This window comes from Archocentrus centrarchus, chromosome 24, assembly GCF_007364275.1.
Source record: "Archocentrus centrarchus isolate MPI-CPG fArcCen1 chromosome 24, fArcCen1, whole genome shotgun sequence".
NCBI classification, from domain to species: domain Eukaryota; kingdom Metazoa; phylum Chordata; class Actinopteri; order Cichliformes; family Cichlidae; genus Archocentrus; species Archocentrus centrarchus.
In genome coordinates this window covers 32274285-32301692 of record NC_044369.1, presented here as the reverse complement: position 1 = coordinate 32301692, position 27408 = coordinate 32274285, and the positions used below count along the sequence as shown (strand labels likewise).

At 37.9% G+C, this 27408-nt stretch overlaps 1 protein-coding gene across 1 annotated transcript; it reads right to left on the bottom strand.

Moving 5' to 3' along the window:
- Positions 1–155: 155 nt before the first annotated feature.
- mcm9 (minichromosome maintenance 9 homologous recombination repair factor) lies at positions 156–27083 on the bottom strand. Its single transcript, XM_030722364.1, is given in 19 exon segments — positions 156–2499; positions 2577–2722; positions 5873–5955; positions 6758–6961; positions 7430–7632; positions 14575–14749; positions 16726–16830; positions 16833–16844; positions 17153–17192; positions 17194–17279; positions 17370–17432; positions 17435–17569; positions 17845–17854; positions 17856–17922; positions 18093–18304; positions 19242–19348; positions 21306–21471; positions 25563–25746; positions 26999–27083. Coding segments are annotated over 18 exon segments (3714 nt in total). The 5' UTR covers positions 25728–25746; positions 26999–27083; the 3' UTR covers positions 156–764.
- Between the last annotated feature and the right edge of the window lie 325 nt (positions 27084–27408).

Sequence of the window (27408 nt, the reverse complement as noted above, 5' to 3'; positions counted from 1 at the left end):
TTACTAAAATAAAAGAAAGTGACATGTTAATGATGAGTGAACTGACCTCAAGATGGAAAAAAAGATGCATGATATTTTAAGTTACAACTTCAGAATATTTGTAAATACCAGCCTTTTGAGACAAATATTAACCAAACACATGGATGTGGTGAGCATTATATTTATTTTGTTTCCTGTCCAAAAAGATCACAAGTGAGCAACCTGTATTTAGAAATCAAAGGTATGTGATACACCAGCAATACATGTAGATGTATCACAGAAGTTAGAAAAAGAGAAAAAAACAGAAAAAAAAAAAGAGTAAAATGACATTTGGATAGTACAAAATCTATCATCACTCATGAATTTTTTTCCTCAGTGTTCCAAAACTAGATGCATGTTTATACAATCTGGTTTTGCTGTAAACAGACAATAACAATGCTAAAACTGCACTCTGTTATAAGATGGTGCAAGGATTACATCATGGTGTGATAGGAGCGGATGGAGAGGACAAGAAAAAGGTTGTATTGGCTCGTGTAAGGAAGGATATCTAAGTATGAACACAGCAGAGCTCAGGCTCAAAGCTGCTGAAAATTCTGGGACTACACCTTATGCTGAAGAACCGAAGTTGAAAAACGTAAAATGCAAACAATCCATGGACCCAGGTTTGATTGTTTGTTTTAGACTGATGGGGTTCTGGTCATCCTGTCAAGCTTATTAATTTGCTACAACTAGAGTATGAGTTCTTCTGCATTTATCCACAAACACTGTGACAACAGCATATAATTTTAGACTTCTTGGTCCCAGTCAGTATCAAGCACATCATTGTTTAAATCAGCAGAGCCAAACAGAGACAATCCTGTGAACAGACCTTGGCAACCACCACTATTACTACACTGAGGACTCACAAAGCACTCTCTCTTTAGGCTCACAATGCTTTGACAGTTAACTGAACCAGCATTTGTAAGTTTTACATGGTTAATATTATTTACAGTATGACTGAACTCTGTATGCTTTACTTTGCATTTGGACACTGTTTTACTTGGTGACGCCATCCCTTGTTCATTTTCCTCTGCTGATGTGCAATCTGTTGCTGAGGGTAGAGGTACATTCTTTGATTTGTCTAAAGGGAGTGTTGTTTGGCACTTCTGTCCTAAGACATTGTGGTTGGGAAAATTTAGAATTTTGCTGACTTTTGAATTAGCTCTCAAAAAATCAGTATCACCTCTTTTAGGTGTACCATTTTCCCTTTTTGTTGGAGCTGTTGTGGGTTCATCTGTGCAGATGAATGAGAATCTTGAGAGTTTATCCAAAGTTGAGGAAGCCACAGCAGTCTTCATCTGTCCTGACTGTAATGTAGTTCGATTAGTGAGGTAAGCACTTGGTTTTGAAAGTGGGTTGCAAGTAAAAGTATCCGTTTTCTTGTCATCACCAGTGTTGACGCTGGTTGTCTGACATGGGGGTGCGTCACCACTCCCATCTTTTCTACCTACAGTTCCTTGACACACACCATCTTTTCTAAAGGAAAAACTGTAATTATCCAATTCTTTTGATGTAAAACAAGCATTCCCTTTAGACCCACTTTCTTCCACCTCACAGACGAAGCCCACCTGGTTCTGTTTTTTGTTTGCTGCTGCAAGCGTGCAGGCAGATTCATTATGATTAACTGGCTTCTTTACATCTACTCTTCTTTTCATTTGCTTTTCTGGGCTGGCAATAATGTCACAGTTGTCGGCTAAAGGTCTCATTTTTTTTGGCTTGAACATAAATCCTGACAACTTTGCGTGCAAGTCTGTATGTGTTTCAGTTTCAACTGCCATGTTTTCCTTTAGAACAGCACTGATCTTCCTAATTCCAGTTCGGTGCCGTTTGTCCTCCTTCACATAGCTACTTTCTCTGTCAGTGAACAGGTTTGCCTCAAGGAAGATATCATCACTTACAGTTTTACTTTCATCTCCAAACATCTCTTTGTGAAACTGCTGCTGATTCAGCTCCAGTTGACTAAAACCTTTGTCTCCTACATTCTTAGAGTGTATAGTGCTTCTAGAAACCTTCTGAGACACATATCCCAATGGCTCTAGATGTGCATCATTTTTCTGACCCTGATATGTCAGCATCTCTTCATTTTTCTCACCATGTACGTGTTCTTCTGAAATAGAGGTAACAGTTTCAAAAAAACTTGGAGCAACACTCTGGTTTAACGTTGAGTCAGTCTTTCCCAAAGTTTCCTTCCGAGACTGAGAGCTTGACTGTTTGGTTACTGTAGACATATCCATCCCACCTGAAATTGTTTTTGTATTCAGATTTTCTTGCATTGATGTAATTATAGACAGGGTCGTATAATCCGGGGTCAGTGATGGAGTGGAGTTGAAACAGTTCAAGTGACTTTTCACTGAAACACCACGCTCCAAGTTGCTAGTGATGTCACCGCATTGTGTTTTAGAGTTTGTGCCACTGAGTTGATGCTTCAAATAAGTAGTTGGTGGATCACATTCAGAAGACTCTGGCATGTTACTCTTTAGCCTAGAGAAAAAACAACCTGCTGTTAAAATGATAATAGTTCCAGTCCATCCTAATTGCCCGAGCAGTCATTTACTCACCTGGCCAGTCTGTTCATCTCTTTCTGAAGGAACAGTGGGAGGTTCAGTCCTTCTAGTAGTATCCGACACTGAGTTTGATACTGCTTAATAGGGTCAGCAGGAAATGAAGTGAATAATGCATTTACATTTCCCAGCAGAGCACCACCCTAAAAAATGAATGCAGTTTGTTTACAGACTGTTACAGTTTCAAACTGCAGAGCTATGGTGGACAACAGAAGCATGGGTATGGTGCACGCAAGCACACAGCAGTTCTAAGTTGAAGACAGTTTTCGTAGTAATTTGTGTTAGGAAATTTGTGTTTGGTTTATTTTTTTATTTGTTGTAACAATGCTTCTTGGCAATAAATCTTATACCTTTGGAAAGCCTGTTTATGTAACCTTTAATGGAGCCACATTTGTAAGGAAAATGTGTTTGTGGGTTGAGCAGCAGAGTTGACTATGTCGGTTGCCTCCATGAAAAACCTGCCAACCCTTCTCTGCCAACGCCAAACAGCTTAAAATGATACAGATTCTTGTTTTGAGCTTCTGGTACCCCAAGTGCTGACAGTTAGGCCTGTCATTATTGGACGCAATCTCAATGCAGAGAAATATTGAGATGAGATTCTGCAACCAGTGGCAATCCCATATCTCCAGAGTCTGGGGCTGAACCCCATCCTCCAAGATGACCATGCTCGCTCCCATGGAAGGGGGTTTATCAGAGATGACCTCCAAAGATTACTGCCTCTTTTCCTGACCACAACCCTATTGAATATGTGGGGCTTGGGCGTGGTGTTCATGCCAGACTGACCAACACAACTACATTGGCTGGCTGGTGACAAATGTTGGTTCAAGAATAGGATGCCATCCCACAGCGGTCTGTGACCAAGCTAGTGACCAAAATGATGAGGATGTGCCAGGCTGTATATGGTTCTTTAACATGCTACTGAGGCCCCTGTTTGTTAAATTAATAAAATGTTAAATTGCCTTGTCTATGTCTTGTTTCTTCAGAGTTCAATCATCAAATCCAATAAATTACACCAAACAAGAGTCAATAGCAGAATAAGCTAGCAGCGAAGATTTAGTTAGTTTTTCATGGGCACAACTCACATACTCAACTCTCCTGCTCATCCTTCAGCATTTGCACCATTTAAAGCAGGGGTGTCAAACTCAATCGTAAGATGGGCCAAAACTGAGGACACAGTCTGAGTCGCGGGCCGAACAGGATTAAAAATAATAATTTTAATCAGCAATATGAATCTGAATGGCCAGAAAATGGCAACTTTTTCCTCAACACATTGATAAAATATAAAATTATATTTTTCTTCAAAAAGAACATCAGGAAAAATTTGAATATTTCAAGCTGATGAAAATTTGCAGATTTTTCAGTTATAAACTGTGATGTGAATTTCTGCGCTTCGCAGTCGGAAAAACGCTGCGTAAACTGGACAGTGTGTCCAGTTTCTCCACAAATAGCACAGCTGGAAACACAGTGGTGGAGACCTGGTCTGATTTTTTATTTTATTTTATTTTATTTTTTTTTTTGGACAATCACATGCATATAATCACGTGGTCCCATCCAGGGATGTATTAAGATGCTTCATTGTGTTGCAGAGAAAACCTGACTCACACTGCCACCTTTCATCCCGGAGCCCTGCTGATTTTTCCTTTACCTCAGGTAGCTCATGGTTCCTGTGTGATAGAGCTTGTCACCAAATTCAGAACGTATTTCCTCTGAAACTGCCAGTGATTTAAACCTTTGTTTCTTATAAACTGTGTTGTATGATGTGTTCTGTCTTCAGGACTTTGCTGGGCAGCATTTCCTGGTGTGTGACGCAGTGATCCACTGTCAGCTCACCTGTGCAGGTCTCCCTCTGCATCACCTTTTTGTGTATCTGTCCCACCAGTCCCCCCACCCCCGGCAGGCAAGAACAGATGGTTTACCTCCGATGTCAGCGATCAGGTACTTTGTCTCCCACCTGTTTGGAAAAATCCTTTTTTTCCACTTTTCATTTGGCCATTTTTGGGGGTCAGGCAGTGCTTAATGCAAAATCCACTTTTTTAGCCCTTAAATACATTTTGTTGTGTACTTTGAGTGTCCCGGAGTGCAGAAAATTTAAAATATTCTCTCCCGGTGCTGCGTAGATATCTTTATATTCTTTTTGGGTCATACTTTTTTTTCAGTTTTTGTCTATTCCCTGTTATGTTTTCTTTCCTCTTCCATCACAGTATTTGCTGTAAAAATGCTAAACAAAGTCATGGACTTCCGGCTTACCGATTTCATGAATCCGCCATTTTTTTCTCACAGTGATTTTGTAGTCTAAGTTCAGTTATGCTGAAGTTGCAAGTAGACAAGTCAAAATGTTCGGTTGTTGGGTGTATTAACACACACGATTCCTTACATCATCCCCCGGCATCAGAGCCTCAAATGTCTCATTCACATTTAAAGAGACCGCACCAAAACGAGCTGCTCTAAGACGCCTCAGAACAGGGGTAAAAAGAGGGGTCTGTGGAGCTACAGTAACAAGGAATTCAGACCAAAGCATTGCAGTTCTACTTTATATAGACCACAAGTCAATGATTTATATGTGAAAATGAAAGATTTAAAAGCATGATATGTTCCCTTGAAATGTCACTGTAAAAAGTGCTGACCAATGTTTTTATCCACTGATCACTAATCAGTGTGCCATTGGCAACATGGAAAATGGGTTAGCGCACAGATCTTGGCCTGCGCAGCAGCCACTGCAGTGATTGTGAGATTTATAGTATAAGTGGTGAAAGCGCTATTTACCCACAGTCCATTAATAATAGCTATATGAAATCATCTCGTAGGCCTTGGTCTGACACATGATTTAAGTGGAAATAAACAAGCTTTCCAACAGTATAAGATTTATTACCAAGAACCATTGTTACAACTGAGAAATAATCAACCAAACACAAATTTCCTTACTTTTTCTGCTAAGCTTATATTTAAAAAACAAACAGCAAAAACATGCTGTTGCCTTGCCTGCCACTAGAAGGCTCTTTTTCATTAATATTCTACCATATCTAAGTGCACAGAATCCAAGAGCAGTGAAATGTTTGTAGTGTGTCTTATTGTAGTAGTGTGACAAACTTCTATGAGGCTATTTTGACAAAGTTGGAAAAATATATTCAATCCACAAAAAAATGTGCAACCTTAAACACATTTCTAAAACAAATAAAGGGCGTTGGACCCTGAAGAACACTTGCAAAAGTTTTAACTGTCAAAGAAACACGCTAAGCCAAAATCATATTGGTGATTTATATTCAGTTAGCAAAGATATTTCAGTTTTGCCTTACCTGCATGGAACACTCCATAACAGAAACAGCATTGACAGCATCTTCTATGGTAACGGTCTCTCTGTACATGAGCCTGGCATGGGCTGCAAGATTAACAAAGAAATTCTGTGCCACTGAATAGTTATACTGGATTTTTATAAACAATATTTATTGTAACATTTTATAATACTCATAATTAATAACTGGCAAATTAATAGTTAATTAAATTTTAGCTTATACTGATTTTATTTTTAAACAGCAAAATGATTAATACTGATTAATAACTGGTTTGTAAAACATCTAAGACCATTAAATGGATGGTTTGTTGAAAGGTTGCAAAAAGGGGCAATTTACAGAGTTTTGTTGAGTGAAATTTTAGCATTTTATCATTCAGTTACTTAGCTCTAATTAGGGGACACCTGTGTATTGTACCCACACTGTACCCACATGAATGCAGCTTTGTTACCAAGCTTGTTAGCATTACCTAATAACTTAGTAGTCCACCCTTTCATCAAATTGTGGTAATTTAAAACCTGGAAATAAACAGTCTGTAGTCCTTCTAGAAACATGTTATGGGTGTCTATTATAAAGCTACACTGATGTTTATTTAAAAAAAAAAAAAAAAATTTGCCCACCCATGGGAAAAAATAGCAACAAGATCTCAGGGAGAAAACAGAATTGCTGGTCTTGCCTCATGAGTGAAAAATAATAATAATTCACAACTTAAAAAATGCCTTAACAGAAAACAGGAATAAAACAAATCAGTGTGTAAATCAGAAGATTAGTTTAAGAACTGACGACAAGCAATGCCTCAGCTTCCACGACTCAGATCAACTTAATGTTAATTTATGATGTAAATAACTTTAAATATGGCTGAATTAGCGTGAAGTCAGTCTCTCATTTTACCTTCAGCCAACCTGCTCAGACTCTCCAACATGCGTATAGTTGTGCGGGCAGCGTTCCCACCATCACGCCGTCTTTGCAGCTGGTAGTAACGTGTCAATATGCAATTGGCTTCTTCTGACACCAGGGGTCGCAACTGTTTAATCACACTGAAATATACTTTCATTTTCTCCATAGACCACAGACTGGAGGCGTGATTAGGCAGTCCTTAAGCAAAACAAGAGGAGAAACATTTCACTAATTTCATCTCATGGCAGGGTGTGTGACAGAGCAAATAATTATTACTGGATTACATTTTTATCAATGTTAAAATAATAAATACCAAAAACAAACAAAAATAAATCCTCAACCCATGAATTTAAATACCTTAATGTAAATATATATTACTATAAAATACTGGTCCTTATCCAACTCAGTCTATTGGTCCAAAAGTTTCACTAAATTTCTTTATATGTTAAAGATAAATATTTTTAACACTTACATATTTTATATTCTAATATTGCATATAATATTTACTGACTAAAAGAGCAATTTCCACGATGCCACTGAAATACATAATGTAGATAATTTTGTGATCAACATTACAATCAATGTCTTAAAACATTTCTGTCATCCAGACTTGTTGTATTAGTTGTACTGAAATATTTCACATCCAAATTAAAAAATTTTCTCTACCTCTGTCCTCCAGAATAAAAGAGGAGATGATGCGATCCCAGTCTGCATTTCTGGTATCCAGCAGAACAAGAACCAGGTCAAAACGGCTCAGTATAGGGCTGGCCAGAGCTACATTCAAAGACAGTGGCTCGCTAGGGTCGTACTGGCCTTTAGGGTTGGTAGCTGCCAGAATGGTAGTTCGAGTATTCAGTTTACACACCATTCTGCAGAGAAGAGAGAACAGCAGAGCACAGAACAAAAAAAAAGTAAATAAAGTTTCATTTTCTGTCAACTGAAATACCATAAAATCTAGTATATCACCATCATCATAATTCCATCATAATTCATCTCCAAATACCAAAGCTTTATTTAATTTTGCCAAATAGTTCAGAACAGACTTTGTCTATTTAAAAGAATCCCACTCTCTGCCAAATGATACCAACTACTGGAAATCTCAGTGGGGCACAGAACATTGACCTGGGTCTCTGCATTAAAGATGTTCTGAGTGTGACTCTGCTGGTTGTGTCATTTGGCAAAGCATAATGAACGAGTTAACATAATATCCAACGTGTATGGATAAAATACAAAACAGGAAAATGATAGTCTAGGATATACTGCTAAGCTGGTTATTTAAATTCCCAAATGCTACTTCATTGATAGGAAGCAACTTTATTATTACTCTTAATTGCTCCATGGATAAATAGCCTCGAGGTTCATCAAATAGAACAACGACAACAAAAAAACAAAACAAAAAAACAAATACAAATCTCACTGGATTCATGGATACATTTAACCTTGAAGATATATGGAGAGTAAAATATCTTAAAACAACATTTACATGGAGTAGTAAAACAGGATCAAATCAACTGAGAATTGATTTTTGGTTGATTTCCCATGGTTTTAGCAAAAATGACATTGAGGTGGACATACACCCCACTCCCCTTACAGATATTAAGGCTATAAACAGTGCCAGTCAAAGGAATGAGCCCTATGAAAGATACACCAAAGGATACCCCAAAGATACCCTGCTCAGGATAGGGTTACCAGGGCCCCATCCTGGAGCCAGGCCTGGGGAGGGAGCTCAAGGGAGAGTGTCTGGTGGCAGCGCATTGGCCTGTGATGCCCGGCTGGGCACAGCCCGAAGAGAAGACATGGGCCCACCCTCCTGTAGGCCCACCACCTACTGTCAGGGGGTGGTTAAGGGTGGAGGAACTGGTGAACCGATCCCCAGCTATCAAGACTGGCTATTGAGAGAAGAAAAATTATCTGCCTCTCAATTAGGTGCTGCCCACTCAGTATGCTTGAAACTTAACAGCTCATTACTAGCAAACAAGGTAGAAGAAAGAGAGGTGATGCAACTGACTACTCACTTTTCATCTAAAGCCAAAATAGAGGAGCATACTGTAGTGGCTTTTATACAGAGTTGTAAAGTTCCACATTTTGCCAGAAGTCAGCTGATGCCTTTCTGAATTCTTATCAGTTTAAACCATTGCTGAAGATGAGATGGAGCTGTGTGATGGTCCTATTACACTTGACGAGGTTAAAGATGCTATCAATCTATTAAAAAAAAAAAAGTCATGTGGCACTGATGGATTGGTTTCACAATTTTATATCTTTTGTAAAATAATCATCTCCCTTTTTGTTTTTAGGTCTATTTGGAAAGAGTAGAATATAAACAACTTCCTACAACCATTGATAATATTGTTACTCAATAACAATTATAAAATATTGCATTAATCTTTGCTAGAAGATTGAAAATGATCATTTTATTCTGTCCTTAGGTTTCTATAAGGCCTTTGACACAGTAGAGCATCACTTCATCCTACAGTCATTACATAGATTTGGCTTCAGTAACTACTTTTCTTCTGCTACACAGACTCTCTATAAGAAATGCAATAGTTCAACTAGAAAAATGCATTTTATGACAAAAATGCAATATAAATGCAGAAGCTGAAAGATCTGACCTGAAATGAAATGACACATGAAATACCTAAAGATTTGCTGAACCAGCTTATCCAGCTGAAAGAGAAAAACGTGAAAAAGTAAGAACTGCTCAAATTCTCAAGAAAGTACCAAAATTTAACTTGATTTGCTGAAAATGTTGTTTAGGAAACAGCAATATTTGGAGCTGAAGCACATCAAAATGAAGAACTGCAATAAACACAATACTAGAGAAGACCTTCATCAACTGGCACTAAGTGCCCAAATTTGAACCACCTGCCTCATATGTCTGAATTTAAATCCACCAATCAGAAACAAGCTGCTTCAAGATATGTCTTTCCCTCCATAATGAGTGAGAAACAGTAGAAAATCCTGCTGATCTACCCATAAACAGCTTGCCACACAAAGACTGTAGGTTCCAGTGACAAACCTTTTACAATATGAACGCAAGGAGTTTCTGAAGCAGGACATGTGTGTATAACACTAAAATTGAGTGACCAATGGCAGTTTAGAAAGTGCCTCTGTTTTTAGTTTGTGCTCCAAAGAGAGGAGAAAAGTTAACATTGGAGTGAACGTCAGATGAGGAGGGCACTCCTGACACTCTCAGGGCTCCTAGTTTAAATTCTGTAAATGTCTGCGTTTTGGAAAGGTTTTTTTATGAAAGAGCACAACCATAGCTACAGAACCCTGTGGAACTCCATAATTAACCTTAGTGTGTGAAGAAGACTCCCCATTTACATGAACAAATTGGAGTTTATTAGATAAATATGATTCAAACCACTGCAGTGCAGTACCTTTAATACCTATAGCAAGCTCTAATCTCTGTAATAAAATGTTATGATCAACAGTATCAAAAGCTGCACTGAGGTCCAACAGGACAAGAACAGAGATGAGTCCACTGTCAGAGGCTCTAAGAAGATCATTTGTAACCTTCATTAATGCTGTTTCTGTACTGTGATGAATTCTGAAACCTGACTGAAACTCTTCAAATAAACCGTTCCTCTGCAGATGATCAGTTAGCTGTTTTACAACTACTCTTTCAAGAATCTTTGAGAGAAAAGGAAGGTTGGAGATTGGCCTATAATTAGCTAAGACAGCTGGGTTACTGATGGCTTTTTAAGTAGAGGTTTAATTACAGCCACCTTGAAGGTCTGTGGTACATAGCCAACTAATAAAGACAGATTGATCATATTTAAGATCAAAGCATTAATTATTGGAAATACTTCTTTGAACAGTCTAGTAGGAATGGGATCTAACAAACATGTCGCTGGTTTGGAGGAAGTAACTATTGAAGTTAACTCTGAAAGATCAACTGGAGCCAAAGAGTCTAAACAAGACTTCTACTGTAATAAAACTTATTCCCCACTGCTGTGTAATCCATTAAAGTAAATGTAAATGATACTAAGAAATGATCAGACAGGAGGGGGCTTTCAGGGAATACTGTTAGGGCTTCAGTTTCTATGGCATATGAGAGTATGATTAAAGTGGTGGGTGGGCTCCTTTACATTTTGAGAGAAGCCAATTGAATCGAATAATAGATTAAATGCAGTGTTGAGGCTGTCATTCTCAGCATCTACATGGATGTTAAAATCACCCACTATAATGATTTTATCTGAACTGAGCACTAAATCAGATAAAAAGTCTGAGAAATCAGACAGAAAGGACCAGGTGGACGATAGATAATAACAAATAAAACAGGTTTTTCAGTTTTCCAGTTAGGGTGGACAAATGAATTAAAAATATGACAGTGTCTTTGGTTAATTAGTGGAGTGGAAGCTTGCAGCTCCTCCTTGACAAGTGCTTTGAGGATTCTGACAGTGTGACTCAGGGGTGTTGATTCATTATTTATTCTGCTGTAACCAGACAGAATAAATCAATATATTGATCAATTATTAAATAATTTAGTGACAGGGACTTGGAAGAGAGAGACCTAATGTTTAATAATCCACATTTAACTGATTTACTCTTTGGTGCAATCAAGGATGCTATATTGTTTTTTCCTTTTGAAATTTTATAAATGCTGGACCTGCTTGCTAATAGAGTGATGACAGCTGATGTCAGGGAGTTAAACTCCCTGACATCAGCTGTGCTATCACAGACAACCAATCAGTGAGTTAAACAAGGTTTAACTCACTGAATCACTACAGACTGGTTGTTGTTATTCCATCCTCCGTAGACTGATATCAATATGCATACAAGACAAACAGATCAACAGATAACGTCACTGCCCTCCACACTGCACTGAACCATCTGGAACAGACAGGGACTAATGTATTATACATTTTTTAATACATATTTTTAGGTATTAGTGTATACACATACATATTCCGTCTTCGGGGTGGGATGTGGAGGACAACGGTGGGGGATCTGAGAAAGATCTAAGGGAACTTCTGGTAAAGGTTTTAAGTCCATGCAATAAGCTTGAGTCCCTCTGAAAACTCTGACAAGATGTCTGCTTCAGTAAATCAATACTGCATCTGGCACAGGACACCTATGATGAAAGAAGAGTAGGAAGTTTTTCCAAACCACTGGACCTTGGCATTCAGACAAAGGTTGGTCCCAAGGTCTTCCTCCCTCGTTTTTCTCCAGGGGGAATGTGGTTGTTCACAGTAATGTGGATATTGTGTCCTGCGATCATTAAATTAAAATAAAATATGACTACTTCTATGAAACCCTCTAGAGGGCTTTTTAAATAGATCCCATTTTTTAATATACTTTTTTTGTTAAACAGTTTGCTTAAATCATTCTCTTATTCTAAAATCTCAAAAGACAAATTTTTTTTTTTTAGATCACTGATTTTTACAGTAACTCTGGGCCTCTCTAAAATGTGCGCACACATGTAAATCAGTGACTATCCATGCAAATACAGACACTGAGAACAGCAAAGCTGTCTATAATTGCAAATTAGCAAATTTCAAGCTGCTAATGCACTTAATAGCTCTCTGCTGAACGCAAGGGATGCTGCCTTCATATTTGGTGACTCACAGACACTGAGGACGGCCAGAAGAGAGCAGACTGCTAGCACAAAGAGGGCCAAAGCCACATATACTAAGAAGAACCAGGGACTCTTCTCCTCCCACAATCTACAGAGCATATGGAAGGGCACTGGGTGCATCACAGACTATAACTCCAGAGATGCACAGGGGACCTAGGGACCCCTCTCTGCCTGATACTCTAAACAGGTTCTACGTTTGCCTCAAGGACCCCACCACCCCCTCCACCATCAGATTCACCCCACCACCTGGAGAAGAGCCCCTCAGTGTGACCCAAGCAGAAGTGAGGATTATCCTACAGGGGATTAATCCTTGCAAAGTGGGCAGGTGCTAAGGGACTGTGCAGAGCAACTCTCTGGGGTGTTGACTGGCATTTTCTACTTCTCTCTCATACAGGCAGCTGTCCCTACCTGCCAAAAGACCACCACCAACACTCCGGTCCCCAAGAGTGCCACAGTGACAGGCCTGAATGACTACAAGTAGTGTGGGGGTGGGAGTTGAAGACAGCCACTCCAGCACAAATCTCTACTACAGACTCTAAAAATTCAAGATGGCAGCTCCCATGAACAGGAAATTCTGGCTTCACTTTTGTACAGCTGGAGGAAGTGGTGCTAGGTCATCCCTAACATGCCCTAATATCTACATTTATGGAACACTATCCATTTTTGCTGTCATTGTAATAATATCAGTGGAATACCACTGCAAATGTATTTTTATTTTACATAACCTCCCAGTGCTTGTTGGAAACTGAACTGTGTTTTAAGCATCTTAAATCTAAGCATCCAGATCTGTGAACAGAATTCAAAGTAACCAAGATCTAGTTGTTACTGCTGAAATGTCTGTTTCCTCTTATGGTACCATTCTTTTTTTTTATTTCAGTATCTACATCTGATGTTGCTATGTGCACATAAAATAACACAAAGGCAAACTTTCTCCTATTTAGCCTCATGTAGCAAGTCACCATAGTGTATATAATGCAATTTTGAGATTTAATAGATACACTGCTGTGAAAAAGTATCTGCCCCCTTCCCAATTTTTTTGTTTTTGTTGCATGCTTAGCACACTCAAATGTTTCAGAACCCAGCTGCCATAAGGTGAGAGGCACCTGGGAAAGGATCCAGCTCGCCTGCGACCCAGAATTGGATAAGTTGAAGAAAACGGATGGATGTTTGTGACCATTTTACAAAGAAAAAACAATATTAGACAAAGATAACCTGAGCAAATACATAATCCAGTTTTGAAATGATGATTTTGTTTATTAAAGGAAAAAGCTATTCAAACCTACATGGCCCTATGTGAACAAGTAATTGCCTCCAACATTAAGTGGTTGTGCCAACTTTGGCAACAAGAACTGGAATGAAGTGTTTGCAATAACTGACAATTAGTCTTTCACATCATTGTGGAGGAATTTTGGCCACTTTTCTCTGCAGAAAAAAAGGTCCAAACTTTAAATAAACCACTCCAAAATCTTCCTTTTGTTTTGAGGTTTTTTAGCCATTCAGAGGTGGATTTTGGTGTGTTTTGGATCATTGCCCTGCTGCGTAACTGAAGTGGCCATTCTCCTCCAGGATTTCCTGGTAAACAACAGAATTGATGTTCCATCAATTACAGCAAGTCATCCAGGTCCTGAGGCAGTAAAGCAGTCCCCGGCCTCTTGAAGAAATTCTAGTAGGTCAGCCACTCCTGAGAAGACTCACCACTATTCCAAGTTTTCTCCATTGGTACTGTGGTTCACTGGAGTTTGAAGACTTAAGAAAGTACTTTTAACCCTTTTCCAATCTGACATGTCATTGACCTTATTATTATCTGTTCTTGAGTTTGAGATCGTGCCATGATGTGTTGCTTTCTTGAGATCTTTTAGCCTACTTCACTTTGTTAGGATTTACTTAAATTTCTTGATTCAGCAGGTCTGGTAGTAATCAGGCCTGGGTATAGCAAATGAAATGGAACTCAGTTCTGTTACCAGGTAGGTTTGGATAGCTTTTTTCCTGTAGTAAATGAAATCATTATTTTAAAACTGCATTCCGTATTTATTTGAGTTATCCTTGTCTAGTATTAAAATGTATTTAATTATCTGAAATCTGTAAGTGTGACAAATAAGTAAAAAAAATAAAAACAGAAAAATTCAGAAAGGCTGGAAGGAAGCAAATACTTTTTTACACTTTATATGATCATGGACTTTCTGTGGTCTCTGGTGATGTGAATTTGGATGTATATGCATGACAGTCCTACCCAGCTTTAGCAACACTAATAGACTGTTGCTCCATAGCTTCATGGATGCTGATGCGATCATGCTCCTTGATGCTGTTGAATTCATCAATGCAGCACAAACCGCCATCTGACAAGACCAGAGCCCCCGCCTCCAGATGCCAGTCACCTCCATCCTTCACAGCTGCTACTGTCAGTCCTTCAAAGACACAGTTAATATAGTAATATATAAATGATATATATGTATATAGAGTACAATGCAAAAGTCTTGAGACACCCTCATTTCTTTATATTTTGCTTCCAAGGATCCCATTTCTTTGTCATTTTTTAAAGTGGTATTGAGCAATTGTTCTTGAGTCTTTTAAAAGTTTTCTTCAGTCACTGGCTGATTTTTTGCTCATTTTCAGTCCAATCCTTGTACCTGACCATTTTCAGCAGAAAAAAGGAACCTAACTCAAGGGATGTTATGTCTACACAAAACAGACAGACAAATTTAAAATTGTATTTTAACCACTTTGTTACTGTAACAATGTTTTTTTTAAAAAAAACAAAAAAAAAAAAACTATTTATTCCCCTTCTTTGATTTCATCTATACAAAATATCAAAGACCACACAGTTTGACAAAATGGTATTTTTGCACCAACAAAGCGCTATTAGCTAAAAATCTGGCGTATCTTGAAGTGAGCAGCAAAACTCTTAAAAAAAACATTAGAAAAACGTGGAGAAGTAGAGGACAAAAAAAAAAGTGGCAGGCCTAAAAAAAACATTTAAAAACGGTAAAAACATTACCTTAAAGTCATGTCTTAAGCAATACAAGAAAATCGAGCCTGACAGGGGACCTAACAGATACATCTGGCCTTTCAGTTGATCCCTATACTGTTTAATGAAGTCTCATCAGAAATGGTCTTAGTGGAAGGGTAAGAATGTCAAGACAACATTCTTAAGGAAGGAAAAGAGGAAGAAAAAGCTGAGTGTTCAACACAAACAAGTATCATCAGATTTTGATTCACCATGCAATACCATCTGGAAAATGTCTTGCTGGCAATGGTTTCCTTTTTCAACATGGTCCCACACATAGTGCCAGCGCAGTAAAAGCAATATTAATGAAGCAGTGTAGTAACATCTTGAAAGAGAATGGGATAAAAATACCCACGGTCCAAAGAAGAGCATTGGAATGTCCTTCAAGAAGCCTGGCGAACTATTCCTGAAGACTAACAAAAATTTGAAGAAACCTTGCCTAAGAGAAGTCCGGTACTATCGATGAGTAAAAGTGGTCATGCCAAATACTGCCCTTCAAGTGCATTACAAAGGTACAAACTGTTTTTGCCTTATGTAATGCATATATTGCAGCTCAAACACACTTGGGTTATGCAGCAGGACAATGATTTGAAGAAACATAACAGAATAAAAATCTTGGAGGGCCCTAGTCCAAACTTAAAACCTTAAAAGGCTGTTCATGCTCAAAAACCCTCCAATGTGTCCGGATTAAAAGAAATAAAAGAGTGGGCCAAAATTCCTCCACAGTGATGTGAAAGACTCACTGCCAGTTATTGCATACACTTGATAGCAGAGCTTGTCAAGGGTGGCACAACCCCTAAACCAATAACTGGTTGTTTTTATGTTTATGTTTTTACATAGGACTAGGTAATTTGAGTAGGTTTTTTTCCCTTAATAAATGAAATCATCATTTAACTAGAAGCACTCAGAGAGTGCAAACCTCCGCCAATGCCATAGGGTCACTGATGCTGTAATACGTGTATCTAAATACTGTGAAATAATCTTTCATCTTTCCCAGACAACAATAACCCCCTATCCCGCAATAGTGAAGAATCCTTAAAAAAATTACTGGATCCAGATCGTGATCCGGATCACCGCCAAAATTTAATCACCTCTTGTCATTTCCAACCACTCCACAAAATCTGGAACAAACAGACAGACAAACAAACCAACGCGACCGAATACATAACCTCCTTGGTGGAGGTAAAAATGCATTTTGTATTTACGCAGGCTACCCTTGTCCAGTATATTAAATCATGGACTTTTTAAAACAAAAACAAAAACAGGAAGGCAGCAAATTTTCACAGCACTATACAGGTTTTTTTTTTTTTTAAAACATATTCTTGATGAATGATGACAGATTCCAATTTCGTAACATAACAAACAAACAGGACCTACCTGCACTCGTTGATCCAATTCCAGCTGTGAGTACAGAACGGGACATAACCTTAGCAGCATATTTCAGGAACTGAGACTTCCCTGTGCCAGGGTCACCAACCAACACATATGACATTCACCTAGAAAGAGCAAATTGAGGGGAATACACACATTCCATAGAGGGACATTTTTAAAAACACACAAAAAACAACACAGAGCGATCATCTGTCAGAGATATATGCAGCTACTGAAGTGTAGATGCCCAAAAGACAGGGTTCAAGGGAAAATGAACTGCAAATGGCCAGACATTCCACTTAAAACGCACAGTTAGAGAAATGTTTAATGTTTAGTCATTGGCATATAGGAGTCATTCTTTTGAGATAGTTATGAATACTATGAATTAGTCAAAAACAAAAATCACAAATAAAACAAAAACATCACCATATACCCCTGATCTTGGTCCCAGAAGAATCTATTCTCTGCACCCCCGCCAGCCAACACCATGGCCACTGCCAGTTTAATCACATACATTCCAAAAACCTGTGGGCACAGGCTCAACAAGATCTGGTTTCTACCTATACATAAGAAGAGAGGGGCAAATAAAATAAACGGACATAGAACAAACACAAAGGTAATAATGGGGTTACACAGTAAATTTTACCTACCAGCTATAGGATCGTGTTTGTAGCTATTCCAAAAGTCTTCAAATTCTTCCTGAGCATCTTTATAAGCAGGGCAGCAGTAGCCTGCTGGTTGTTTACCTCTATGTTGTTAGCTTTGAGGACTAGTTCTGCATCACAAAGTGCGCCATCATAGAAGGGCTTCCAGCGCAGACACATCACTCCATAAACAGTGACATCATCACCTGGCAGCATACAGTCCAAAAGTAAATATATGGAGGTATTTATTACAGAAAGGCAATTAATCAAATTTTATTTCTGATCATACAATAGTAAGGCAGTACTAATGCTGTGGATTTCCACAGTGACATTTCAGGTGCACACCCTTCTGTTTACTTTGCAACTCATGTGACCGAGTGAGGCTTTAAAGTGGGCTGGCGTCAGATTATAAGGCATTTGGAGGAGCTGGCATAATAATGCAAAGTGTATCTGGCCAGTTCTTGCTGTTTACATTTCTTACCAGATTTACAAACTGTCAACAAGGTCGTCCTCCAGAATCACTACTAAAGATCGAGGAATGCTGCCCACGGACAGTTTTCTGCACCTGTAGTAAAATGGGTATGACTTCATATTTTAGGCATACAGCAAGTTAACTTTTTTATTTGAATAAAACAACACAATATAACACTTTAATAAGTTTAGCAACTTAAAATATAAATATATAAATAAATAAAACAAAATATAATCAAGAATCACATGCAAAACCACCATACTTGCTCTTGAATTTTGATCTCTTGGTAATCCCTGCAAGCATCAGGCTCAGATCCTCCAGACAGACAAGTGAATTTGTATGAGTTACAGCTATCAGGATTAGGGCAAGCCACAGGAGGGACAAAGGTGTAGAACTGCTCAAAATCTGCCTGCACCGTGAAAACATGATGACACTTTGTGCACATGTAATTACGCTCATATTCCAGAACCTATGAGACAAGGAAAAAGTCCAAATTGTGAGTAAAGTTCAGAACAAATAAACAAAAACAAATAACACAAAGCACAGTCAATCGGCATAAAGGTCTGGTCCTTGGCTGAGCACCTCCTGAATGAAAGTTTACAGAAGTGACACTTACGTAAACCTTCAGAAAGGTTTGTGGTTACAACATATTTAAGGTGTAGACAGAGGTATATAGATCCACTGTAAACTAACAAGTGTGGTATGATAAAACTAATAAAAGTTAGCCTTTTCAGGTGTCATATAATTTCTGTTTTCTTTCAATTTATTCATCTAACGAATCATTTAGTAATTACACAATATTTTGTGTAATTACTAATATATATGTCTATATAATTACTATATAGACATATATATATATATATATATATATATATATATATATATATATATATATATATATATATATATATATATATATATATATAGACATATATATATATATAGAGAGACATATATATATATATAGAGAGACATATATATATATATATAGAGACATATATATATATATATAGAGACATATATATATATATATATATATATATATATATATATATATATATATATATATATATGTTAATCCTTCCCATAAGCGACTTAGATATAAGCCACCAGTTAATAGTATGACAGTCCTGTGTGTGTGTGTGTGTGTGTGTGTGTGTGTGTGTGTGTGTGTGTGTGTGTGTGTGTGTGTGTGTGTATGTATGTATGTATATATATATATATATATATATATATATATATATATATATATATATATATATATATATATACTATTAACTGTCATACTATTAACTGGTGGCTTATATCTAAGTCGCTTATGGGAAGGATTAACATCATGCTTCTGTTGGTGTTGGATGCATCAATCAGTTCAGTTGTTAAATACTAAACATATGAAACACTGTTACCTTGGCAACACTGGTACGTATTACAGTACCAGTCACAGACAAAAAGTGTCCCACATCTCTGGTTCTAGGAATGTATCTCTTGTCAACTCTGGGCCACACTGGTAGACCTAGGCACAAGAGAAAAAAAAAAAACAGTTAATTTATTTCAACTAGCAAATAAATAAACACTAGTCACCAAAGTCACAAGGGGAAACAAGATAGAGGAAAGTTTACACTCACAATTACTATATAGTATTATATCAATAATGACTGCTATGAATTAGTTTTATTATGAGTTATCTCATATGGAGATCAAATTGCAGTAAACCGGGGTCCTAGTATTCGGTGCTATTGGAGTCCCCATGAGTGTATTTTGTTTACCCTCTACTACAGAAAGCAATCCAAAATGATTTATTTTTACAACAATTGCTGATTTTTTAGCACAAGTAGCCCAACATGGCATGTTGCCATTTATCTTTGTTAAAGTTAAGTTACCAGAATGTTATAAAAATACCAAAACTGACACTTCTGAGGTTCCGTTATTAGGCTGGAGCCTATCCCAGCTGACAGGAGAGGCAGGGTACACCTGTACAGGTCACCACCCTGTCGCAGGGCCAACACAGAGAGACAGACAACCATTCATGGGCAATTCTAGTAGAGTGACCAATTAACATAACCCCAGTAACTGCATGTCTTTGGACTGTGGGAGGAAACCCACCGCAGAACACGGGGAGAACATGCAAACTCCACACAGCCACTTGGTGCCAAGGTGGAATCGAACCCAGGCCTAGATGTCAGTCTAGCTGCAAGGCAGTAGCAGCTAACCACCATGCCACCGTGCTGCCCTGCTTCACATGCATATTTTTAAAATTTTTTGACAAGGCCACTTTCAGATGAAATTATAGTTTCATGACACAAAACAGTAGGCATGACCCAACTGTTTAATGCATCAGCAGAAAACCTAGAGATTAAGATGGCTTAAATACTTTTGCAGTTAGCAATTTGGATCTTTCCACTCTATTCATGACCCTCAGCTAACATCTGAACCTGTATCAGGACAGTCTGTGTGAAATCAAACCCGTCGATGTGATGGCTGAAGAGTCAGACTGAATTTTGCGCTACTCAGAAAGTCATTGGTTTCATCGCCAAGTCCTCCACTCTATTGAATGTACACAATAATGATACTGTAGATATCTGTACAAGTAGAAAAGCACTAGATAAAACAAGTCAGTTTATCCAAGTTCGATTTTGTCTGGTTGTTACTGCAGGCACTTGGACCTATTAGGCAACAACAAATGTACATTTCCATGCTCACATCAGGTTGATGAACTTTGAAGTTAAAGTGTCATAGTGCATCTCACTCACTCATTATTCTGTCATATGTCAGCACAACAGTGTCACCAAAAAGCTGGGATTCCATAACATTTGTATGACTATAAAATGTATATTAATATAAATTTATATAAAACATTTGTTGTAAAATAGGAAAAAGACAAGATACCAAATTATGAAACCTAGGAATTTTATTGTCTTTCTTAAAAAAAAAATACTTACTAGAAATAATGATTTTACCCCTGCTGAATTTATAAGTTTTCTGACTTACAAAGAAATGAGCAGTCTCTAATTCTTATGATGGTTTCATTTTAATAGAGAGAATATTTGCATCATTGGTATAAATGGTTTTTCTAGGCCTCCTGAAAGCTGCAATAATCAACTGCTTTTAAATATAATCTAACGAACCGAGAAAAGTGTCGGACAGGTCAACGCCACCGTATTTACGGCTTTGCGCGCGCATAACGACACAGGCAGGAAACGCTGGGGATGGATCCGCAGCAGCGCAGCCTGGCACGCTAACACACACGAATGACATTTTGGCCAGAGTTAATATGAAGTTACATTACTCATTCTCTGTCTTTTCATAAAATTGCTTTTGACATCTCATCTGGTGCTTTCATAGAAAGTACTAAGATATTTTGCATAGGTTGCCACCCAGGTTAAATATACAAAATATAATTTTTTGGTTGATATAATCCAGTCTTCTCACAATGCAAACTAATCTAAAACTGGTGTAGCTGCATGTCTAACCTGTAATGCGGGCATGAAGAGTGGATGCCATTCTCCTCTCTTGATTTCTGTGCCCTCCATTATTTTTGCTTGAGCCATCATCTGTTAACTCCATGGCTTTCCTGTTTAATACTTTATCAAATATAGCCAGGACATCAATGGGATATGCATTGAAATAGTCACCAACCTGTGAAAAGACAACAGACAAGATGGCAGAGTAAATGCAAATTAAATAATGAAATATAAGTACATCAAAATAGCATTTCCACCCTTGAATGGACTGAAATGGATTGAAAACCATCTGGATTCTGAACCCATTCTTGGCTCTGAATCATCTGCTGCTTCCCTGCCATGTGGTGTCCCGCAGGGCTCAATTCTGGGCCCACTGCTCTTCTTACTATATTTACTGCCTCTGGGTTCTATCCTCAGAAGACACGGAATCTCATTTCATTGTTATTAATGAAATTAATTATTAATTAATCAAAGACCCAGACAAAGTTTTCATTCTTTTGAAAGCCTGACTCTTAGTCTTGTCCATCCTAATTGGGAAAATCAAAAAACCTGTTTTATTTGTTATTATCTATTGTCCACCTGGTCCTTACTCAGAGTTTCTGTCTGATTTCTCAGACTTTTTATCTGATTTAGTGCTCAGTTCAGATAAAATAATTATAGTGGGTGATTTTAACATCCATGTAGATGCTGAGGATGACAGCCTCAACACTGCATTTAATCTATTGTTAGATTCAATTGGCTTCTCTCAAAATGTAAAGGAGCCCACCCACCACTTTAATCATACTCTGGATCTTGTCCTAACATATGGCATAGAAACTGAAGACTTAACAGTATTCCCTGAAAGCCCCCTCCTGTCTGATCATTTCTTAGTAACATTTACATTTACTTTAATGGATTACACAGCAGTGGGGAATAAGTTTTATTACAGTAGAAGTCTTTCTGAAAGTGCTGTAACTAAGTTTAAGGATCTAATTCCTTCATTGTTATGCTCTTCAGTGCCAACACAGTGCAGAGCAGCTACCTAAACTCTGCTCCCAGTGATGTCGATTATCTCGTCAATAGTTTTACATCCTCACTGCGTATAACTTTGGATACTGTGGCTCCTCTGAAAAGGAAAGCTTCAAATCAGAAGTGCCTGACTCCGTGGTATAATTCACAAACGCACAGCTTAAAGCAGATAACCCGAAAGCTGGAGAGGGAATGGCATCTCACTAAATTAGAAGATGCTCATTTAGCCTGGAAAAAGAGTTTGTTGCTCTATAAAAAAGCCCTCCGTAAAGCTAGGACATCTTACTATTCATCATTAATTGAAGAAAATAAGAACAACCCCAGGTTTCTTTCAGCACTGTAGCCAGGCTGACAAAGAGTCAGAGCTCTGTAGAGCCGAGTATTCCTTTCACGTTAACTAGTAGTGACTTCATGGATTTCTTTACAAATAAAATTTTAGACATTCGAGAAAAAATTATTCATAACCATCTCAAAAGATTATTCTTCATGTTCGGCTGCTTTCAGCACTGCTGGTATTTGTTTTGACTCTTTTGCTCCAGTTGATCTTTCAGAGTTAACTTCAATAGTTACTTCCTCCAAACCAGCAACATGTTTGTTAGATCCCATTCCTACTAGACTGTTCAAAGAAGTCTTTCCAATTATTGATGCTTCAATCTTAAAAATGATCAATCAGTCTTTATTAGTTGGCTATGTACCACAGACCTTCAAGGTGGCTGTAATTAAACCTCTGCTTAAAAAGCCATCACTTGACCCAGCTGTCTTAGCTAATTATAGGCCAATCTCCAACCTTCCTTTTCTCTCAAAGACTCTTGAAAGAGTAGTTGTAAAACAGCTAACTGATCATCTGCAGAAGAACGGTTTATTTGAAGAGTTTCAGTCAGGTTTCAGAATTCATCACAGTACAGAAACAGCATTAGTGAAGGTTACAAATGATCTTCTTAGAGCCTCTGACAGTGACTCATCTCTGTTCTTGTCCTGTTGGACCTCAGTGCAGCTTTTGATACTGTTGACCATAACATTTTATTACAGAGATTAGAGCTTGCTATAGGTATTAAAGGTACTGCACTGCAGTGGTTTGAATCATATTTATCTCATAGACTCCAATTTGTTCATGTAAATGGGGAGTCTTCTTCACACACTAAGGTTAATTATGGAGTTCCACAGGGTTCTGTGCTAGGACCAATTTTATTTACATTATACATGCTTCCCTTAGGCAGTATTATTAGAAAGCACTGCATCAATTTTCATTGTTATGCAGATGATACTCAGCTTTACCTATCAATGAAGCCAGATGACACACATCAATTAATTAAACTGCAGGAATGTCTTAAAGACATTAAGGCCTGGATGACCTCTAATTTCCTGCTTCTAATTCAGATCAAACTGAAATTCTTGTTCTCGGCCCCACAAATCTTAGAAACATGGTGTCTAACCAGATACTTACTCTGGATGGCATTACTTTGGCCTCCAGTAACACAGTGAGAAATCTAGGAGTCATTTTGACCAGGATATGTCCTTCAATGCACATATTAAACAAATATGTAGGACCGCTTTTTTGCATTTGCGCAATATTTCTAAAATTAGAAACATCCTTTCTCAGAGTGATGCTGAAAAGCTCATTCATGCGTTTATTACTTATTAGAGGGACAAATGTATTGCAGCTTTAAAAAAAAAAAAAGACCACAGCAAAGAGTAGGACCCAGAAGGGAAAAGAGTCCCAGCATTTTATGTTTCACTTGGCCGGCACCGCATCACCGCATGTAAAACACTAGGACACAACCGAAAGGTAATTAACACACACAACGCACCTGCACAAGCATAAACACTGCAACAACACCAGCCACTTACCTAGGTTACAAAGACCCAGCACTAAAGTCTGAATCAGGGGTAAGCTGGAGGAGGAGGCTGGGGGACAGGGAGGTCTGGGTCTGGGCTTCACTGCTAAGGCTACAGCCCCATGACCCAGCCCTGGATAAGCGGTAGAAAATGGATGGATGTTTGTATTGTATTATTATCATTTTAGATTTTAACTTTTATTGAGATGTGTGTCATAAACTGTAGAACGAGCCCTGTTAATAATGCGCGGCACAATACGCCACACTTTCCAGTGGCAATTTATTCATTTTTCCAGTGTTATTTTCTCATAGGTTAATGATGCATAAACATCATTTGCAGTAATGTGTTTTTTTTTTCTTTGGTGTCTATTTGGAGTATAGCGTGTAGTGTTGTTATTGCCTGATGTGGTGCCATACAATTAAGAAGCATTTAAAAGAAGCATTAAAATGCATTCATTATTGAAGAATGCGATTAATCAACAGAATAGTCGATTACTAAAATAACACCTACACCATCATAAATGTTCTGCAGCAGGAAACATTGTATCAAAGCACCGGGCAAACTCTAGTTTTGACATGCTCATTTTGCTTCACTGCAGTCACCACTGCTTACAGTGGCTTACAGAAAAAACACACTCACTTATTCACTAGCACACTTAAACACACAGAGACAAATGTGTCGTCTGTGATGCAACGTATTTCAAACGTCCCCCCAGCTTTCCGAAACTGTTTAAATTTTCCAATAGGACGAACAGTTGCGTAATTCCATATCCAACGTGTGTTTGATTAGATGTCTCAGTGGTGATACGCTTGGTGTTAATGGGTTAATAAGAAAAAAGTATTTATTATCCAATTACTCTGTGGAATAATTGATAGAATACTTGATTACCGAAATAATCAACCCTACTGTAGATCATGAGATATTCAAAGACTTCACAATTTTATAAACATTCTGAAACTGATCCAACATTTGTAGACAGTGTTTTGCAGATGGGTGAATCTGCCCAATTTTACTTTTCAGAAACTTTCCCTCTCTAAGATGCTCCTTTTATACCCAATCACATTACAGACCTGTTGCCAATTAATCTTAATTGCAAAATGCTCCTACAGCTGTTTCTTTTGAGTAAATCTTACATTTCCAGCCTTTTGTTATCCCCATCCCAACATTTTTGCAATGCCTCGCTGCAATCAATTTAAAATGAACTACTATTTTTCTTAAAATGTAGACTGTCAATTTAAACATTTGACATGTTTCCTGTGTTCTATAGTGAATAAAACAGGTTTATGGGATTTACAAATCATTGCATTCTGTTATATTAATACTATACTGAGTTTTACCATAACATGACTTTTTAAACAGACATCTAAATCTCAAGTTAACTGGCTTACTTCTGTACACAAAAAAAAAAAGTTTGACCATTACCTCCATATTAGCTTCAAACAGTGTCATGGCATTAACCACAACGGGGTGATGGGTGACTTCATTAGTGTCTGCAGTAAGCTGGAGAATGTCATTGTGATGATGATCTGTCAGATAGGATTCAAACACCCGACCAATCAGGGCTTCCTGTTCCGGGCTTATCAACATGATGAAACAATATGATGCCCTGCAAGTACATAGACAAACAATGCAACTGATGTTTCTAAAGATTAAAATTACACAAAGGCCATGTGCTAGACTTTCAATCAACTAAACCAATTCAGCCAAGTTTACAACAGCTTTCTAAGACTTTACATTCACAATTAAAGATGTTTTTTCTGGGTCTTCCACTGCTTATTACCTTATCTGACTTCACTTACCCTAACATTGGCAATCATGCTAAGAAGTTAAACAAAGTTGTTAATCAACTCAGTAAATCAACCCATAGTTACTCAATCTAGCTGCACATAAAAGAGCCAGAATACAAACATGGACAAGTCTACTGGTAGCAGAATGGCATTTTATAAATATAAATGAACATAAAACCGTAACATTAGAAAATATGACAAGGTTAAGCACAAAATGCAGGCTAATAGCAACACAGCTCGTGCAGTCATCAGCAGTGTGTGAGAGGAAAAGCATATTACAGTATGGATGCCCTGATATTCTAACCTAACCTAATATAAAGCACTGTGCATTTTTAAAATGCTCTGTGTGGTCAAAAAGACTAGAGAAGAGCTGTGCATAAAGTACATACTCTACTAATTTTATAAAGTGGTAACAAGTTTAAGGTTTAGGGTAATAGTACTAGATCGAGGATTATAAAAAAATTAAATTAGGTTTACTTGCCTAAAACTGCAGCCAACAGCACAAAAACCCGACAAATAATTTTGCTCCCTTTTATATTTGCTTATTTATTTATTTATTTTTAATTTGGGGACATACAGATTTTTGGCAGATACAGGCTGAAGCAGCCAGGGTCTGAACCACAAACCTCCCCGTTAGTAAGTGACCTGCTCTACCCCCCTGAGCCACAGCCAACCCGAGTCAGTGCAAAGTAATGAGAGGCATTTAATCATAATTTTCTCCACAAATACTACAAGCTTCAATAACATGGAGCATCATATAGCATGTATAGCCCCTGAAAACCGATAAGCCTCACTCAAGCATCATAACAGCACATCTTTTCAATAGTAAGGCTACTTATAACAAAAATGCAGTTTGATTCGTTTACAAAGGTTTTTTGCTTAGTATACAATTCCATATGGACTGTTATCATCAACCACAGTAATCAGTATTGCTCTCCATGTTGTACTGCATGTTTCAAACACAACGAAAATACTAAACAGCTCATCTTATGAATATTTTACGGCTTAGCTTATGCACCCTGCCACTTAACTCCTGAATAGCGCTGTAATAATATAAAGACTTCAAAATACCGTAAATCACAAACGCAGAAACACGTTCTACTGAGAAACCTTCGTGCCCACCATCAGACAGCTCACTTACGCGGGACTGGGTCTGTATTTTCTTCTTCTACAGCTCCTTCTTCTTCGTCTGATTTATTATCGGTCGGCAAACAACGAAAGAGTTTGTTAATGCCACCAACTGGTATGGAGTGTATACCAGGTTTCTTCCCATGTTCTGAGCTGAAATTCAGTCATTACCCAAAAGTAGCCGGCCTGATTTATAGCATGTTTGACCCGAACATTAAATAAAATCTATTTAATAATTAAACAGATTTTCTGGGATCCCCCAGGAATTTGGAGCATTCTGTACTTTCTTCAGGCGAATTTTAAAGAGCAACTTGTGTCTTTACTGCGGCAGTTTTTGGTAGAAAGTTAAAATA